The sequence below is a fragment of the Centroberyx affinis genome, unplaced genomic scaffold (genome assembly GCF_046629955.1).
Source record: "Centroberyx affinis isolate AG114_WGS23_722 - 3 ecotype Tasmania unplaced genomic scaffold, CSIRO-AGI_Caff_v1 ptg001780l_1, whole genome shotgun sequence".
NCBI classification, from domain to species: domain Eukaryota; kingdom Metazoa; phylum Chordata; class Actinopteri; order Beryciformes; family Berycidae; genus Centroberyx; species Centroberyx affinis.
This window is the reverse complement of record NW_027280173.1, coordinates 289,599-309,765: the sequence shown is the minus strand read 5'-3', so window position 1 is coordinate 309,765 and position 20,167 is coordinate 289,599. Positions and strand designations below refer to the sequence as shown.

Below are 20,167 nucleotides of genomic sequence, written 5' to 3'. Positions count from 1 at the left end.
CTTTGGGAGATTACATTGCCCCCTCTGAAAGCTTCACCATGGTCGACGCCTTCTGTGCCACTTGGAAACTGGTTGACAGTGAGAACTTCGATGACTACATGAAAGCACTCGGTGAGTTGCAGCTCTTTTTTTTTTTTTTTTTTTAATTTTTGGGGAAATTGGGTTTTTTCCCTTTTATTTATTTGTTTTTTTCATTTTTGCATTTTCAGGTTTCTTGACTTTTTTCTGATAAATGCAAATACATCTAGGCTTTAAGGATGCTTATATGCATCATTTGGGGGCTCCATCAAACAGCTTTCTGTCTCTAAACCATATGAAATGCTATGAACTTACAGTCATATCCCCCCCCCCCCCCCCTGCTCCTGCTCAGGTGTCGGCTTCGCCACACGGCAGGTCGGCAACGTCACCAAGCCGACGGTGATCATCAGCCAGGAGGGCGACAAGGTGGTGATCCGCACCCAGAGCACCTTCAAAAACACCGAGATCTCCTTCAAGCTGGGAGAGGAGTTTGATGAAGCCACCGCCGATGACAGAAACTGCAAAGTAAGTTGACTGGACAGCCAAAAAAATGTAATCCTGTTGACATTCCAGCTATATATGAACAGATATAATACACAGAAATAGAAAAGACTGAAGCATCAAACGGGCAGCAACCCCATTCACTTCTTATATTTGGACGTGGTGAGAAGTGAACTGAACAGCCCAATAAACCATTATTAATTCATTTATTACAGGCCTGCATCCATCTGTAAGATTATGGCTAAACTCTACGAGCCAGCAACCCCTTAAAATAACCTTACATTTTCATGAATTTACATTAGTTCAACCCTTAATTCATGCAAAATCCCCTTAAAATTAATTGAGGGAGTTATTAATGGGAGGAGATCCCATCGAAATCTCCTTAGACACCCCCTTAATCTTGACTCCTTACTTTCTAATTTAATGAAAAATTCAGGGAGACAGGAATTTTTCCATTCATTTCCACTTAATAACCTGTAAACCATGCACAAAAGGCATGAAAAATCCTTTAATTACTAGTGTCTCTGTGAACCAACCCATGAATAAATCCCTTATAAACCCATGATACCGACTTTACTTTTTTAAAGCTATGTTATTTTTTAATGGATTATTAATGTTTATGTAATGGAGAAATTGTAGTGGAGTGACACGTAAAGGCTGTAGACCGGTCGTTCTCAAAATGGGGTCCGGGGACCCCAGGGGGCCTTGAAGGGGTCCTTCTAGGGAGTCCCCTAGTCAAATGAGGAATAGTTTAATTTCACTATAATTTAAATAATCCCAATTAGAGAATGTATAAGAATGACTATTTGAATCCTAGGTTTCACTCACATCACTATTATCTCCCCACATACAGAACTGACAATTCAATGCTGAATCCACACGATTTCCCATATGGGTCCCTCAGACATAATTTCTTAATGTGTCTATTAGGGGTCCGTGACATAAAAATGCCTGAGAACCCCTGATATAGACCAACATTTTGCAGCATTTGAATGCATTAATTTTCTGTAATTTCTGTAATTTTCAGACTTCTTTTCTGTTTTTTGTTTTTTTCAGTCCACTGTGACCCTGGATGGGGACAAGCTGGTCCACGTCCAGAAGTGGGACGGCAAAGAGACCAAGTTCGTCCGAGAAATCAAGGATGGCAAGATGGTCATGGTAAGAGAGTTACTATTAGACCTTAGACTTATCCCAGGCCTGTTTGACTCCATCAACATGCATTCAAACCTTAAAAAGGAGAAAAACTGTATTACATAATGGCACAAAATATGTTTCAGACAGGTTTTTGTAGTTTAACTATGTAGACTAACTGTGTCGAGCTCCAAGGTGGTACCTAAACTGTTTTTTGAAGCATTCCTATTTGTTTTTGTGGCCGTAAAATGTGATGAAAGGGAGCGTTTCGTGTCTTTTCGGCTCATCTTTTCACACATTCATTATCAAATTAGCTTGTTGGCAGTGAGGAAAGCAAATTACCACCAGCCACCTGCCAAATGCTGCTTCAATTCAGCTGCGGCTACTAAACCTCTCTACTCTACAATATTATTGGCTTATAAAAAAAAAGCTGTTTGGAAATGGTGAAAGTGGCTGTTTAACTGTAGGATTGATTTGCCAGTCGCTGTGGTTGGTAGAAACATTTAATTCCCTGTCTTCTCTCCTCTGCAGAACTTGACCTTCGAAGACATCCACGCGGTTCGTTCCTACGAGAAGGCATGACTGGTCTAACAGCGTCCAAACCTGGCCCAGAAGTGTTGTTTTTATAATTATTATTGACTGTACGCTACCCTTTGCACTTCATCCTCCTCCAGATGTTCTACAACATGGACTGGACACGTTTTTGTAAGAAATTTTTGTATTTACTGCATTTCTGTCGTGATGGATGGATCGTCTTTGCAAACCGACCCTGTGTGAAGCATGAAATAAAACACAGAGAATAAACGTGCTTGTCTTGTTTCTGATATGTAAATGATGCATTACAATGGTAGCAATGGTCTGCACTGCACACTGGGCCACACTGAATCCCTACCAGCTCCAGGGAGGAGACATTTCTGAGCATCGGGAATGACATTCACCCAAACCCCAAGTCTCAACATTTCATATTTTCCACCAAGAGGCTAAATTTCCTGGGACAAAGTGGAATAACAAGATGTGCAACAACATAGGTTATTATTTGATCCATGTTATGAACAATCAGCTTACAAGGTGCATTATTGTCCCTGGTCGCTCCCCTCCCCTGATGTGACCTTCTTAGATATTGTGGCTTTGAATAGTTTTCTGGTCATTTTTCTTCCATTTTTCTATTATAATGACAAAAACTAGGCTACAAGATAACATTTGGACTCTGGCTAAGCACCTTATTATACCCCGATCCCAACCCATGCATGGAAAGCAGCAATCTGGCAGTGTACATATTCAATGCGTTTGCCTGCCAGCGAGCCCGCCCTCTGGGCTCCCAAACCCAGGGAGTCACATGACCACTGCGGGCTACTTCCTGTTTATTTCATGGGAATGATCCAATATGGCCTGCAGCATTAGGCTGTATGTATAGTAACGGTAGGTTTTAACAGAGTTGCCATGGTACCGCTGGCTTGTCTTCTGCTGCTGCTCTGCGGCGCGGCTCCGCTGACGGCGGCTCCCGTTGAAAGCGTTTACCTGCCGAGCACAGGTGAGTCGAAACCCCGAGACTTTCCGCCGTGCGCTGAACTTTATTCGAAATCTAGCGGTGTAACTTCACGGTGTTTATCGGCAACAGTACATAAAAGGTAGAACATGATTGAAGATTTTTTTCTGGCTAACAAGGTTCCACTCTTCAGTTCGGCATACATATAAGCCACCAAGCAGCTCTGGCTTCAGTAATAGTTCACTTTTTAGAAGTGGTTCCTCTGTTATTCCCAGTCATCTTCCATCAAAATACACCGTGGCAAGTGGTGGCTAGCAGTGCGAAGCAACTGTAAAAGTTGAGATTTTATTTATACAGAATGCTGCTTGGTGGATCACTTGTATGCCGAATTTACCATACGACATTTTCGATTCGTAAAATGACTTAAGGCATGTTCTAAGAGCTATGTGTCGTTTGGGGATAATCAAAGTCACATCAATTGCCAGAATTTTGAACGGACCTTCTCATCCCGTACAAGAGAACGGAACCTGTCTGGGCAAGGTGACTGCGCCATACTTTGTTTTGGAAATTGTCAGTTGTTTAAACAGTAAATGAACAAAGTCTCCTTTTATTTATTATACGCTACATTGATTAGTAAAATTTTTATTTTTTAGAATTGGTTCACACTGCTCGCTACTGCAGTCCACTGTGTGTTTTGGTGGAATAATGTTTGGGGAATAGCAGGCGAACCAGCTATAAAAATTGAAATTGTATCAAAATAAGTGCTGCTTGGCGGATTGAATGTATGCCGAATTGAAAAGTGCCTCCTAATGTTTTAGAAAAAGTCTGAATCAGATGGTAAGAGGTATGTACATTTCCCTTTAAACTGAATCTAAATCTGAGGCAGACGTTTTGAATGGAGTTTTGGGCTGTCAATTAGCAGCTTACTTTTGCTATCCGTTATTTTGAAGTGAAATTTTATTTTGTTGTATATTGCTGTTATTCATAGTATTCCCATGATGTCACATGCATTTCCTACCAATATGGCTAATGCAGTCAGCTCATTGGCTGTGTTTGTCATTTGATTGGAATCACCTGTTAATTTATTACAATCACCTGTTATTTTCCCCACCAAGATGGCCGTCTGGTGATGTTACAGAATACTATGAATATGTAACAAACTCTTAACTATGGAAGCCCATTCGCCAGTGTGATGAAAAATACAAAAGATTCTGTAAGTCATTATAATGAGAAACTTTCTCAAAATAATGAGAAACTTTCTCAAAATAATGAGTTAGTATCTCAAAATAATGAGAAACTTTCTCAAAATAATGACTTAGTATCTCAAAATAATGACTTAGAAAGTTTCTCATTATTTTGAGATACTAAGTCATTATTTTGAGAAAGTTTCTCATTATTTTGAGATACTAAGTCATTATTTTGAGAAAGTTTCTCATTATTTTAAGATACCAAGTCATTATTTTGAGATACTAACTCATAATTTTGAGATACTAAGTCATTATTTTGAGATACTAACTCATAATTTTGAGAAAGTTTCTCATTATTTTGAGATACTAACTCATTGTTTTGAGATACTAACTCATTATTTTGAGAAAGTCTCTCATTATAATGACTTACAGGACTCTACCTTCTCTTTAAACCTTTTTCCCTGTCATTCCATTCAACATCCATCCATCCCTCCATCCAGGGAGGTTCTGGCACATCACGGACCTGCACCTGGACCCCACCTACCGCCTGTCTCCGGACCCCACCAAGGTGTGTTTCTCCTCCAAAGGGGTCCCCGCCGCCCGGGCCGGCCTGTACGGGGACTTCCTGTGTGACTCGCCCTACCGCCTCATCCAATCAGCCTTCACGCACATGGCACAGGTCACCCCACCGCTGGACTTCATCATATGGACCGGGTAGGCACAGTGACATGGGGACTAATAATGATGACCGGAAGGATGGATGGATGTTATGGTTATTATAGCTTACACTGATATATGGAGCCAATATTGCCCCTTCACTGAAAAATAGTGTCCACCTCTGATATATTGGATGTGATGAAGTTTGATTGATTACACATTTATTGTACAACTGATCAATATTACCCTGGTTGTCTATGGGAAACCCTTAACCCAAACTGATTTTAATATAGACATTTTGATCAGATTCCACATAAGTATTCATCCATCCATTCCATCCTGCCAAGAATATTTATTTGTGTGGAACACTGAATACATGATCATTTTCATGCCAAAAAATAAAGAACCTGAATATCAGCACAAAACATCAGCTATCAGTAGCTTTAATCCAAAAGCATCAGTATTCCCCTTCAAAAGCCCATACTGATCGAACCGTAGTTTATTAGAAATGATTCCAGTTATGGCTTTATGATGTGATTAGCTTACAAGAATAACGATGGTAGCATTCATTTCATATCCTGTTCCCTCAAACTGGAACTGTGTGTCAGCAAGCAGAAGTGTTGCTTCCTCCTGTAACAGCTGATTCACATTGCACACAAAAACCCCATGATTACACAAGACTTAATGATTTCCCATCGGTATTTGATTGGATGTTAGAAGAAAGGATGGTGACTGACAGCAGGGTTGTCATTGGGGTTATCAAGTGGGTTCCTCCTATCACTGATGTTTAATTGAATTAAAGCAATGTCACCTCCGGAAGGTTCAACAGTAAGGTCGGGTGTCTCAGAACCCCCCACACCCCAGCACCCACTCTCAACACTAAGCAGAATTATAGTCATCTACACTAGAGCTGCAACGATTAATCGATTAGTTGTCAACTATTAAATTAATCTCCAACTATGTTTGATAATCGATTCATCGGTTTGAGTAATTTTTTAAGAAAAAGAAGTCAAAATTCTCTGATTCCAGCTTCTTAAATGTGAATATTTTCTGGTTTCTTTCCTCCTCTATGACAGTAAACTGAATATCTTTGGGTTGTGGACAAAACAAGACATTTGAGGACGTCATCTTGGGCTTTGGGAAACACTGATCCACATTTTTCACCATTTTCTGACATTTTATAGACCAAACCACTAATCGATTAATCGAGAAAATAATCAACAGATTAATCGACAATGAAAATAATCGTTAGTTGCAGGCCTAATCTACACTGGCCTGTACTTATACCTTCCCAACTTTACACCCAATAATTTCTACACTCACTATTGGTATCAGCAATCATAGCCTAAAGGGAAGGCTGCACCTGCTGGCTTGAAACAGCCCACTTAACAGTTCAGAAACCAGATTATATCCTTAACCTTAATCATGTTAGGCAATTATACCAAGAACTGAGATCGGTGTATGACCAGTTGCTTCTGCTGTCATAGCCATACCATCATATGATATAGAACCCTGTGCGGGACTGTTTTTTTTAAATCCCGCTCCCGTCCGCTCCCGCCGATTTCTCCACGAGATTTGCGTTGGGTCCCGCGGGATCCCGATCCCAATCCCGATGCAGTCCTCTAGTCCCACCTGTCGGTAATAACGTGGCGAAATTACGTTCTAGTGACCACTGACGACTGAGAAATTTGTCCAAATGTCAGACTTGCCTTGCTTTGCTTTGGTATTGTAATGACCTGCTTTGATTTTCTTTTCAACTGCATCTGTTGACTCCGTCTCCATCCTTCTGGTTAAATCCCGGGACCCGCAGTTTATGTTTTGACCGCCCGCTCCCGCCCGCAGCAACGCTAAAACCCGCCCGCTCCCGCGAGATGCAGGGCTCTAATATGATATATAACAGTGGCTGCGACTAGTAGTATATGTTACAGGTCTCAGGATGTGAGCCTGTGAAAACTGACAGACGCGTGTTGCTTCTCCGTCAGAATCTACGGAAGCGTAATGCATTCACTTGAGAAAAAAAAAAAAATTGCCCTGTTTTTCTGAATTTTTCTGATTTAAAGAACAGGATTTAACAACAAACACAGTAAACATGAGAAATGAAATACTTGAGACTATTGGTAATTGACAAATGTTTAATCAGATGAGAGTTACGGAAGCATAATGCATTCACTTGAGAAAAAAAAATGTGCCCTGTTTTTCTGAATTAACGAGATAATTATCTCAGAATTCTGAGAAAAAGTTTTCATTGAAAAAAAATTATTCTGCTCTGTTTTTCTGAATTAATGAGATATCTCAAAATCCCAAGAGAAGCTCTCATTCCTCCTTGAGAGCTCGATTTCATGGAAGCAAACATGTCCCGCCTGTTTAGGTTAATCCAGTTTTATTTTGCTTTTGGTTTGAAACATTGGGAGCTACTCGTGTCTTTAAGTCATATAGATGGTATTGTTATTAGTTTGTCGACTTTGCGCAGGCACCTCAGGACTTTGCGGTTGTTCAGGCGGAAAACCCATTCAAAATAAAACTGGATTAAACTAAACAGGCGGGACATGTTTGCTTCCATGAAATCGAGCTCTCTAGGAGGAATGAGAGCTTCTCTTGGGATTTTGAGATATCTCATTAATTCAGAAAAACAATGCAGGATTATTTTTTTTCCCATGAAAACTTTTCTCAGAATTCTGAGATAATTATCTCGTTAATTCAGAAAAACAGGGCAAAATTTTTTTTCTCAAGTGAATGCATTATGCTTTCCGTAACTCTCATCTGATTAAACATTTGTCAATTACCAATAGTCTCAAGTATTTCATTTCTCATGTTTACTGTGTTTGTTGTTAAATCCGGTTCTTTAAATCATGCACAAGTCTTTTGAAATGTATCAAAAAGGAAATGAAATTAATCCATCCATACATAAATATCAAAAATAAAATAAAACGTACCCGTATTCATGTAAAACAACATTCTGCATACTATCATTTTAGTGTCTCATTTGCATGCTACATTAAACCTATTATCAACCACAAATCACTTATTAGCATTAAGCTACAAAACACATTTAGGTTCCTGTCATATTCCTCATCTACTGCATCTTCCCATGGTAGGCTGCAGTGACATCTACAAATTAGTGACTTCCACTCAATTAGAAATAGTCTGCAAAAGTTGATTTCAGTAACGGCATGGTAATTAAATATTTTAGTTCTAATATTGAGGCTCTATCTTGAATATAGTTACTTATCCCAGCGTTGCTCTATAAGCAAGTGTAATATGCCTTTCTTGTGTGGAATAGAGGTGGAATGGGCCCATTAGATTAACATTAATACATACCCAACATTCAGATTAAAAAAGTAATGGATAATGTCATTTATTATTGTTGTTATATCGTTATTTTCGTAGTATGGCAGACCATTTACACATCAGTACCACTTGCTGACCAGTATAGTGGAAAGCACTGAATCAGTTCTGTGGATCACTGAAGCTCCAGGCCTTTTAACGATGAGTAAGCGTTGTCTTATTTGCAATGCATGAAAAGCAGCTATAGTGGCAACTGAGAGCTGCCATACAGTCTCTATGGGAGGTGGAAACGGATGTTCAGAAGACTGTGATAATGACTCTTAAAAAGGGTGAACTTAGTTGTAAGCTTCGATCACAGCAGTGTTTTCACCATACGGCTCTCTATTAATCTGCGACTAATCAGCTAAGCCAGGCATTTATAGGCATGCATAATGCTTATTAAACATGGTTAAGAGAACGCCTTCACTGTACCTGGATTAAAACTTGAAAAGGCTGCCTAGGGCTGAGGATTAAGTTACTGCGCAAGCAGATTTTTGCTTTATTTCACTATTGTTGGGCTTAATTTGTAGTATTATTTTGCCATCATACTTTGTACACTGTTTCCCCTCATCCCTCCACAAACCTCCCCCTATGGCCACTGGAACCTGCTTTAATACTCAGTCTTTGTTCAACAGTATTATGAAGAACAGTGTATGGATGGCGTTTATGTTACAGCATTCTGGGAATAAAATATTCTAAAGTCTCAGTAATAAGATATGTTGCAAACCCCTTCTTCAGTATCAAATCATACTGCTCATCAAATTCAACAGCTGGCTTCTGGTGAAGCTTCATTGAAAGTTTTACTCATGCTGGGAACAAGACCAACCTGTGGGTGCTGAACCCCCAACTGCTGCAGTGGTGCTGTAGAGAGAGAGATTAATATAGTCAAGGTAAAATGGACATCAATCATTCAGATTTGTGTAAAAGCACCGTAATTGATCTACATTGGTATACATTTTCAGAATTAGAGCCGTTGGTAAGATGGTACCAATCGGCTATGGTGGCTGTTTTTCTTTCCTCCATTACCAGCAAATAAGTTTTCCTGTATATCTGCTCACCTGACCATGATAGTACTGAAAGAATCTGTCTATACCTCTGTTTTGATGGCCAAGGAATACAATGGTGCTAAGAAAACAACATAAGCGTATTCAGATCATCCTGTAATGGACAATTTAATGATATTGTGTAAAGAAATTCAATTAAATTACAATTTTGAGATAACTCAGAGCATTGCCATGTTACTAACTGACAATCAGGCACAGTTGATCCGTATCATTTTTGCATTGGCTCCAATTCTAAAAAATGTTCAGGGCATCGACGCATACATGTAGTATCGACCCAATCTGAAGTATTTTATGTCTGGCCCATTTGCCCTGGCCTTATAATAATGCATCGTATTTTCCCTCCCTCCCAGTGACAGTCCACCTCATGTCCCAGTAGATGAGCTGTCTACAGATATAGTGATCCAGGTGATCGCTAATATGAGCCAGACCATCAGAGAGCATTTCCCCAACCTGACGGTCTATCCTGCCCTGGGCAACCACGACTACTGGCCACAGGTACTGTACTGTCTGTAGCACACCATCTCTATCCTCTGACAGGACATTAAGCATTCTGACATCGATCTATCTAAAGAGAGCTCATTTCTATTTTTCAATTTCTCATTAGGCTTGGGCTGATATTCGATGTTATATGACCTGTGCCGTGTGTGTGTGAATCTTTTTGTGAATATCGTGATATTCACGAAATGTCACAAAATTTCCCGTGATACCGAATATCGCCCCCCACAGCCAATTTGATGTCATTTGGAAGAAATAAAACAAAACGCCCCCCCCCCCCCAAAAAAAAAACTCCATCATATCAGATGAGGACGACACTGGCTGGATGATGTCTGATTTTTTTATAAAACGCCAATATCTACAAACTGATATATTGGTTGAACCCTAACATCCAGTACCTTATTGTTTAAATACAGATCTGATTGCCTTTTAAAAAGGTTTAGCACTTGAGGAATTTGTGTTATAATTGGCAATGTATATGAGATTGTATTTCTATGGAATTTCTATGGAGTTTTTGAAGAGCTTCTGCCATGCAAAGTGGTGCTGCATGATAACTGTTTGTATTTCAGATTGTTCAGTTTATTACGTGTTTCCACCATTGTTCTTAGGACCAGTTGCCGACCTCCACTAATGCCATCTACCAGGCTGCTGCCAAGGCCTGGGCGCCCTGGCTGCAGCCTGAAGCCCTGCTCACACTCACAGAAGGTAATGTTATCAGCTACCAGTATTTCAAGGGTCATTCTCTGAAATCTAACCCTAACCCTTTAAGCCCCCAAGACCTATTGTAAGAAAACATGAAAATGCTTTTTAAGCCCGTTTTTTAACGGATTCAGGTATCTTTGAAATATAATGCAAAGGTAATAGAAATATTTTTTTAAAATTGGAAAACATATAGGTTTTGTTTCATTGCACTGCCAGCACATTTGCATGTCGCCTTTGATATCTGCATCAAATATTTGATATAATTTTCAAATAAGCTAATACCAAACTTTGCTATTTACATGAGCAGATTCGCCCACTTTAACTTAACTTTTTGTATGAGTTTGCTTAACTTAAAATATGGATTCTCTGAAAAGGTGCTTGAGTTTTGTATAAAATTGCAGTATAACCACTATATCTACTCTGCCTTCAGATTGCTACAAACCACGTTGCCATGCTACTGTCTTGATGGCCGATTTCAATAAGATTGTTAGCTGTAGTGCCAACGGTGTGTGATAGGTGGTACATAGTATATGAGCACTCAGCTGCGGCAAGCTTCCCTGCATTGAAAGATGAAGAAGGGAGGAAACCATCGTCAAGACTTTGGTCATAGAAACTAGAAACCAGAACACACCAGGTGTTGTGTACGCATCATTACTCTATATATCAATATACAAGTGATTATTTTGTGACTGAAAGGCCCATTTTTTTTATCAAAGGAATTGACTCACACAATTCATCTCTAAATCTTTGATGAAAATGGGTTGATTAATATGTGGGTAAAATCAACTCTATTTATACACCTTATACACAAAACATTTTATACCAAAGTGCTTCACAAGGATAAAAGAAAACAACGCAGTCACATAAAATTTTGTGAAATGAGCAGAAACTCTACTATACTAACTATGTGAACATTATGTCCCTCCTCCATGAATTGGATTATGTGACAATAGCATGAATTGGACACCTCTTCGTCACCTCAGGGTTAGCTAACGGTTACGTTTAGGCAAGTAAAACCACAGCCAAGTTCAGAACTTTACTGAGGTGAAGACCATGCAAAGCTTCATGAACGGATTTTGCCGTGGATTCTCTAACCGGCAGGAAGCCAGTAAAGGATGCCAGGAGCGGAGTGATATGATCCCTCTTTTTTGGGGCCCGTCTGGAGACTATTTGTAGCATATCAAGACAGCGTCAGCTTTATCTTATGCGGTGTTCTGCATCTGCAGGTGGTTACTACTCCCAGCTGGTCAGGCCTGGTCTGCGGGTGCTCAGTCTCAACACTATCCTCTACTACGGTCCTGATAAAGCCACAGCCAACATGACTGACCCTGCTGGACAGTTCCAGTGGCTGCAGGAAACACTGGAGAGAGCTGCTCAGAGCCTGGAGAAGGTGTAAAATCTCTATCCCTCTGACCTTTGACTCCATCAATATATAATTCTCAAATTATTTGTGGTACCTTGGTATAATTACGGTAAACAAATGAGACCGTGGTGGAGACAATTGCCAGCCTCTATCTCAATGGTATTTTTAGTATTATTGTTTCTCGAAATTAAGAATACCTTTGCCAGAAACCCCTGCCCCCCTCCGCCTCCCCAGCATCTGGATTTACTGAAGAGGATAAACAGGTTGGAAGTGATTTTTTTTTTTTACTTGTTCCAACCAAGGTTATTATCGTTAACGAAAACTAACAAAAAAACGAAAACTAGGTGTGAAAAAACGTTTTTGTTAACTGAAATAAAAATAAAAACGAGGCTTTACAAAAAAAACGATAACTCACTGAAACTGTATTGTGTGTTTACAAAACTAACTAAAATAAACTAAAATTATAGAGAAAATGTCTTTAGTTTTTGTCTTTGTCAATTTATTTCATACATAAGCCTAGTATTTTGAATTTTTGAATCTCGCCCATGACAAATACCCCATATTACAAAAAAAGACTAAAACTAACACTGAAACTAATAAAAACTAAACTAAAACTAAGCATTTTCAAAAAATAAAAACTAAACTAAACTAGCAAACCCGCTTTAAAAACTAATTAAAACTAAACTGAAATTGAAAACAAAAAGTCAAAACGAAATAAAAATAAAAACTAATGAAAAATGCAAAACTATAATAACCTTGGTTCCAACATCTCCATTGCCAGAAAAGATTTAGCTCCATTTGCGTTGGAAGAACAGCACCCTCCTCCTGTTTTGTGCTGCAAAGCAATTTCCCTTTCTGCCGTAAAGCAATCCAGCAGATTTCCCGCCAAATCTGACCTGGTGGCACACACTGTAAAATGCGGTGTAGAGGCTGGAAGAGGCTGCCAATGGTCCTGGTGATGGTCTCATTTGTTTACAGTAATTGACAGTAATATCTATATATGTTAAATATATATATGTACGTATATGTTAAAATTTTACACATAGCACCATTAGTTTTGATTGTAATTTTTTGTGATGTAGGAATTAGGGCTGAACAATTTTGAAAAAATATCTAATTGCGATTATTTTGACTGATATTGCAATTGCGATATGATTTGCGATATTAGAGGGAATGATAATTTTTACATCATTATTCTCATTTTCATTGAAAAACGTATTAAAATGATTATAGTGTGATTTTTGACACACATTTCGCCTTTAACAAATATTGCGCCTCCTGCGATTTGAAAATTGCAGTATTGCGATTTCGATAAAATTTCGATTAATTGTTCAGCCCTAGTAGGAATTCTACTGATGCACTCAATTTCAGCTAGCTACCTACTAGAAAGTAGAAGGAGAGAAAATGGAGGAGAAAATAAATGGGTCATCTGAATCGGTATGGGATTAAAACTGGTGACCCATCTCCGCTCTAGGTGTTCATCATAGCCCATGTGCCGGTGGGGTACCTGCCCTTCGCCAGAGGCATCACTGCTATAAGAGAGAGCCACAACGAGAGGCTGGTCGCCATCTTCAGAACGTACAGTCACGTCATCGCAGGACAATTCTACGGCCACACCCACCGAGACAGCATTATGGTGCTGCTGGATGAGAAAGGTAAAAAACAGACGGGCATGCTGTCAGACCTAGCCAAAAATCTGGTTCAAAATATTTTATACTGTTGAAGTGCACTTAATTTAAGGTTCTTTGACAGCCATGAAAGTGGGCAAAAATTAAAAAACGAAATTGCATCCTATTGTTTTCCATTTTCCTGCTGTGTACATAAATGTAAGGCTGAGTTTAAGCTAACTCATGGTTGATGTTCAGACAGAAATTTCTAGCAGTGGGTCAAATCTTCCCATTGTTGAAAGAATCTAAAATATAGGAGACATTGAGAAGTTCATACATGTGGTCAAGCTAAAATAATGTCAGTTGTTCTGTACAGGTGCCTTGTCTATGTGATGCTAATGACGTTATCATGCTAACGTCGCCATTTCTGTTACCTAGCTAGATAATGCATTGCTCTTTATGGTACTGAATCAGATTGTATCAGATCCAATAGAAAATGAACGCAATGATATGCACTGCAAAAACTGACAAACTTGTTAAGTTATTTCATCTTGTATCCAGACTTATCAAGCTTATTTTAGGATTTTTTTTTTTGTGAAATCATCTTACTGCACTGGCAGATAATTTTACCGCTTTCAACAAATTTGACTTTTTTTACAGGAGAATGTAACTTCTTGTTATGGATGTCTTGGAGAAAGTTTCTTGTTTCAAGATTTTCTGCATTGTTTTATGATGATTTCTTGAAAGAAGTCATATTGGCATGAATCAAGTGAAATTTATTGGAATCAGCAAGATTATCTGCCGGTGCAGTAAGACAATTTGACTAGAAATTTTATAGGATAGGTCTAGAAACAAGATAAAATCACTTAAAAACATTTTGCAGTGTGGAATCACTGACTGGCTCAAAGATAACTTTCTTAGACACTGGTCTAAAAATCAGAAATTCACATCCCTAGATGCATGGTAAAAGGATTTTGAATATCTCCAATGTATTTGTACATATCTTCTCAGTCTGTATTGTCTGTTTCTACTGTGTCTGAGAAGGACCAATCACATAGCACAGTATGCAAAGTTGAGGAAAAAAAAAAGAGCTTTGATTGTTTCCCCTTCCCTGAGGACATCTCTGTGTAGTAAATCAGATGTTCTACATGGCACTGACCCTCTTCCCTCCGCCGGGTAATGATTCACAGATTATATAGCGATAAAGATAATAATAGACTAATGTATGTAATTGCTAACATGCTATTAAAAATGCCATGCTCAGCCCTACCTTGAAGCCACACAGACACATGACTCCATAAGCAGAAGCTGTTTGCACTGCCGAGGTTGATCTGTTAGATGTAGACCTGGTGTAGATTTGGTGTAACACCTAACCCGATCAGGTGTTGTATGAGGAAGCAAACAACAAAAATAAACCTGCATGACATGGATTTACTCAAAATAATGGATTGTTATCTTCAGTCTAACCATCACTATTTACTATACTATAGGCTACTATACTATACTATACTATACTATACTATACTATACTATACTATACTATACTATAGGCTACTATACTGTACTGTACTATACTATACTATACTATACTATACTATACTATAGGCTACTATACTATACTATAGGCTACTATACCATACTATACTATAGGCTACTATACTATACTATACTATACTATACCTCGATTGTGATATGGGATTTTTAAGGGTAAGAATATGTTTGGATTCAAGCTGCCAATAGCAGATATTTTGTGCCCAAATTAAATATTTTTAAATTTGACCATTTTCATTTAAAAAATTCCAACAAATTTAAAGTATTCAGTGTTAGGGTGGAAAAGCATCTGAAACAGTATTTAGACCATCTCCATTGAAACCCACAATACTACTACTACTACTACTACTAATATGTTCATGCATACGTGTGTGGAATCTGATCAAAATGTTGTTAGAATCAGGTCAGATTGCGGGCTTCCCACAGACAACCAGTGTAGTACTGATCAATTCTACAATAAATGTGTAATCTATTAAACTGCCTCATATCCATCATATTAGGGTGGAGTAACTGGACTTGATCCAATTTTTAATAAAAGGAATAGCCGCCACATACAGTATATTGGTCTAACTCAGGTGTTTAAGTGAGAGACTTGATAATCTGGGAACACCCAGGTATTTAGGTATTGATTTACTTATTCAAATATTCAAGATTTGTTTGTCCTGTGCACACACTCACACATTTACTCATCCTTGGATTGTTCTGCAGGTGAACCAGTGAACTCACTCTTTGTGTCACCGGCCATTACGCCAATCAAAAGTATTTTGGAGCCCTACTCTAACAACCCAGCCTTCCGCATGTACCACTACAACACCAAGGACTACACTGTGCTGGTAAGAAACACTGTTGCTCATCTTCTGTCGGCCAACTACTTTACAACCACCTCATATCCACATCACATATGAACTGGGTTCTGTTTCATGTTCATAGAACCAAGGTTACCTATGTAACCATCTCGGTCAGTGCGGGACAAAGAGGAGCAAGTTATTCTGTTTTTGGTGAAAAATTTACACAAGGCGCACACATTCTTATAGGATAAATAAAATATTGTTTTTTATTTAGCCGCTCTGAATCAATCAAGCGGCTTAATTGACATGACTGAAGGGCCAGATTCAGTCTGCGGGCCGGCAATTAAATTGCCCTGCTATAGAGGAAGTTCCTTTTTCACCAGATTCACAAGAAAAACCAAACCGTCGCTACTTCATTCACAATCACTTTGTTAAATATGCTAATGCGTACAAACCACAAACCTTATGTTGCTTGTTTTTGGATTGGAAGTTGTACAGAATATGAGAAATGGTATTTTCTTGTCTCTGAGCAGAAAGGCAGCTTTCCCTTGTGTCTATGGTCTCTTTGTTATGTGGCCCTGTGGCTTTCTGCTGAAACATGTTGATTTTTCTGTGCCAATAAATATATATATATATTTTTTAGAACAATAAAACAATGAGCAGTTTGTGCTCATGAAATTAGGAGCACCTCCATTTCGGGTTGAATGTTCTTCAGGACTTGCTTTAAGGACTTGCTTTTTGGTAGGACCAATAGTGAAATCCCAGGAAGTCTCTTTGTGATTGTACTTCATGGAAACCCTAAAAAGTAAAAAAAGAACTTTGAAAAGAAAGAGAAGAGAAATGAGCACTGCTTCATTTAGCACACATGTTGACAAATTCAGGTCAAACCAAACTAATGTCTTGTACTCAAATACCTACGGTAACTTTGCCTCCACTGATCAGAGATCAGGGAAAGAGGGCTTTTGTGATGATTAATTGCGGTGTCAATCAGGGCACAAAAACTGTTTCCAATCAAGATGCTTCAGTTGAATATTGGCTTTTTCTGGCTTTTAAAAAGACTAAAAGACTCTCTCTCTCTCTCTCTCTCTCTTTTGGTTTGCTTTGCTTTTCTCTCTCCCTGAAGGATATCTGGCAGTACTATTTGAATCTGACGGAAGCCAACGAGAAACAAAGATCTGACTGGAGGCTTGAATACATCATGACGGAGGCTTTTGGACTCAAAGACCTCCAGCCACAAAGCCTGCTCCAGCTGGCCCTGAGCTTCAGGCTGCCACAAACCAAAGCCTTTGACACGTATTTCAGTCACTTCATGGTCAGCTACAACAACAGTATATTCTGTGAGGGAGAGTGTAAGCTCAGGCAGGTGTGCGCTGTGCTCTACCTGGACCAGCAATCCTATTCCAAATGTGTTGCGAAGGGAAAATGGTAGGATGAATGAGAATCGAAAATCGAGGATTTTTCAGGGATTTGTCTGGGGATTTACTTTTTGACTTTGTAATGAATGATGTTTTCAAATTTTACATTTCCACCCTTTTTTTTAATTAGGTATCTGCCATGGGAAGACACACATTTCCATTTATACGCAATCATTGATATCACTAACTGGAGTATAAAGTTGCTCAGATACACTAAAGACGACACATTACACAATTATTATTAATTATTACTATTTGAAAATATCCAGTCGGGTAGAAAAGTGAGAAAATGCAATATCATACTGATATTGAGTTGCAGCCCCTTTTGCACAATCCCCATCTTAATTGTCTCAAAGCTTAAAAATCCTTCTGTGACTCATCTGCTTTTCTATCCACATCTTCACCTTTGTGATTGGTATAGATTTAATAAGGGGAAATCAATAAGGGATCATGGCTTTTACCTGGATTCATGTATTGCATATGTTTCTCGATTCAAATTAAGGTACCACTTTACAATAAGGGTCACTAAGTTAAGGGTTAGTTAATGCTTAATAAGGGTTAGTTAATTCTAATGCATAGAATTCATTAACTAACCCTTAATTTACAGTTAACTAATGTGAATTTACTAATGTGTTCATGTTAACTAAGGTATTAATTTATACATTATTTAATAGTTTATAAAGATGACTATTAAATAATGTGTAAATTAATACCTTAGTTAACATGAACACCATTAGTAAATGATTACCACACACATTAGTTAACTGTTAATTAACTGAACTTAGTGACCCTTATTGTAAAGTGTTACCCAAATTAAACTTGAAAACTTGAAGTTGTGTAAAACATATACAAATGATAACTTGCAGTGTTTCCATTTCCAGTGAAATTGAAATTGTATGATTCACGCTACCAGCATTGTTGCACATAAACAGGGCATGAATGTAACATTAATCATATTTTATATATATATACACCTGACACAGAAAGTGTGGAATTGGTGTGTTTGTATTTCACTTCATTATTTTTCTACCAATAAAGTTGTTTTGGGGTTGATTTCTCTCTCGTGCGTGAACTTTCTCTCTATCACTTTACCTACGGGGGTGGAAGAATTAATGCAAACACCACATGATAGAGGAAAGAAAAGTAACTTAACCCAATTTCAAAGGCGGCTACACAGGCCGATCCTATTAGGTTGAATGCCAGTTACCAGTCAGCTTAAAAAAAAAAAAAAAAAGCTTTGATAATCATCACTTTTACATGCGTTTTCAAAGCAGCATGAGGCAGCTAACCGAGATCCACCAAAGACAAAGAGACAGAGCGCGTCAAAATTTACAGTTATGTAATGTGTCAAGAGGAACAGTTTGGAAAATCCTTACAGAAACTGACAGAAAATCCTTAAGGTACTTTTTGATTTCATGTGAATAGTTGAAATGTAACTAAGATTTATTACCTCTCACTGTCTGAGAGTGAACTGAATTTTGGGGACTTCATTACCCAGAAATCCTGTAGGGTGATGTCAGTAAACTAAATGTTTTTTGGTGGCACTCCATTCAAATTCTGAGGTCGGAAATTCTGACTTCCTAGGAAAAATCCAATGGAATGTCCCTTCAGACCAGAATTCCAAGTTTCTGAGATCTAGTTATCTGACATCAATATGGAGGCATATGCTGTAAATGTTACACAGCATTACGTTTACCATGTTCATAATCCTCAAAATACACTTGAGTACAACTGAGCAGCATCACATCACCTTAAATCTATCTGTGTGGTAAATGGTTAAACAAAATGGTAACACTTCACAATAAGGGTACATTAATTAAGAGTTAGTTGATCCTAATAAGCATTAGAGTTAGTTAATGCTTATTAAGCATTAACTAACCCTTAATTAGCAGTTAACTAATGTGTTTACTAATGGTGTTCATGTTAGCTAAGGTATTAATTTATACATTATTTAATAGTCATCTTTATAAACTATTAAATAATGTATAAATTAATACCTTAGTTAACATGAACAACATTAGTAAATTACACATTAGTTAACTGTTAATTAAGAGTTAGTTAATGCTTAGTAAGCATTAACTAACCCTTAACTTAGTGTACCCTTATTGTAAAGTTTTACCAACAAAATAAATATGATTTTGAAATGTAAAGTTGCACTTACAGCTGCTAACATTCTATGCTAACTAGGTAGCTAATGTTGCCCAACAGCATTTTACATTGGGCAAATTTAAGGGGTATTATCTTTAGATGAATGCATACTTTGGGCAAAAGGTTATTAGAACAAATGTCAACTGTGATTTAGAGGGTGTAGAATAGAAACTTGGACTGTGAGAGAGGTTAACTTGAAATAGCAATACTAATAGCTAACAGTAATTTTTCCAGGCCAGTATGTCCCTGCAGGGAGGCAGACAGACAGTGGGCGACCCCATCTGACCCTTCTCTCCCCCTCAGTAACACTCTCCCTCCCACCATCTCGCTCTCCTCCCCTGCAAACTGGCCAGAAACTCTGCTCAGTTTCTCAGCCACCACCTTAAGCATTTACCCCTCTACCCTCCCAACTCTTTTGTCCCTCGGTCCCCCCATGGGTCCTCCCCTCCCTACTACCCTTTCTCTCTCTCTCTCTCTCTCTCTCTCTCTGTCTCTCTCTCTCTCTCTCTCTCTCTCTCTCTCTGCCCTCCCTGGTCCTCAATTCTGTTCAACAGTCGGTTTCTTCTCTCTCTTAAAGCAGCACTAGGCAAGATTTGTATGTTCTTAGCCTAAATCGGGAAGTGGGCCATCATATCACTAGTGATTGCGACACTGTAGATTGACCCCATTTGCCCATATAAAGTCGGTATAGACACCAGTGGAAAATCGTCTCCACATGGGAAGTGACAAA

At 38.5% G+C, this 20,167-nt stretch overlaps 2 protein-coding genes across 2 annotated transcripts; both read left to right on the top strand.

Moving 5' to 3' along the window:
* On the top strand, positions 1-2,381 carry LOC139652323 (fatty acid-binding protein, brain). Its single transcript, XM_071529350.1, has 4 exons — positions 1-111; positions 371-543; positions 1,576-1,677; positions 2,182-2,381. The coding sequence occupies exons 1-4, from the start codon at positions 39-41 to the stop codon at positions 2,230-2,232; spliced, it is 399 nt and encodes a 132-aa protein (XP_071385451.1). The 5' UTR covers positions 1-38; the 3' UTR covers positions 2,233-2,381.
* A 647-nt stretch (positions 2,382-3,028) lies between these two features.
* On the top strand, positions 3,029-18,332 carry smpdl3a (sphingomyelin phosphodiesterase acid like 3A). The gene is made up of 8 exons (XM_071529364.1): positions 3,029-3,181; positions 4,824-5,037; positions 9,719-9,863; positions 10,472-10,568; positions 11,792-11,955; positions 13,403-13,583; positions 15,795-15,919; positions 16,998-18,332. The coding sequence occupies exons 1-8, from the start codon at positions 3,091-3,093 to the stop codon at positions 17,301-17,303; spliced, it is 1,323 nt and encodes a 440-aa protein (XP_071385465.1). The 5' UTR covers positions 3,029-3,090; the 3' UTR covers positions 17,304-18,332.
* Positions 18,333-20,167: the final 1,835 nt, after the last annotated feature.

Bases quoted from the DNA above. Each gene is read 5' to 3' on its own strand.
- LOC139652323 (XM_071529350.1), top strand. From the start codon at position 39: ATGGTCGACGCCTTCTGTGCCACTTGGAAACTGGTTGACAGTGAGAAC. The intron at 112-370 runs GTGAGTTGCAGC...GCTCCTGCTCAG, and splicing joins TGACTACATGAAAGCACTCG to GTGTCGGCTTCGCCACACGG. The intron at 544-1,575 runs GTAAGTTGACTG...TGTTTTTTTCAG, and splicing joins CCGATGACAGAAACTGCAAA to TCCACTGTGACCCTGGATGG.
- smpdl3a (XM_071529364.1), top strand. From the start codon at position 3,091: ATGGTACCGCTGGCTTGTCTTCTGCTGCTGCTCTGCGGCGCGGCTCCG. The intron at 9,864-10,471 runs GTACTGTACTGT...CATTGTTCTTAG, and splicing joins ACCACGACTACTGGCCACAG to GACCAGTTGCCGACCTCCAC. The intron at 10,569-11,791 runs GTAATGTTATCA...CTGCATCTGCAG, and splicing joins CCTGCTCACACTCACAGAAG to GTGGTTACTACTCCCAGCTG.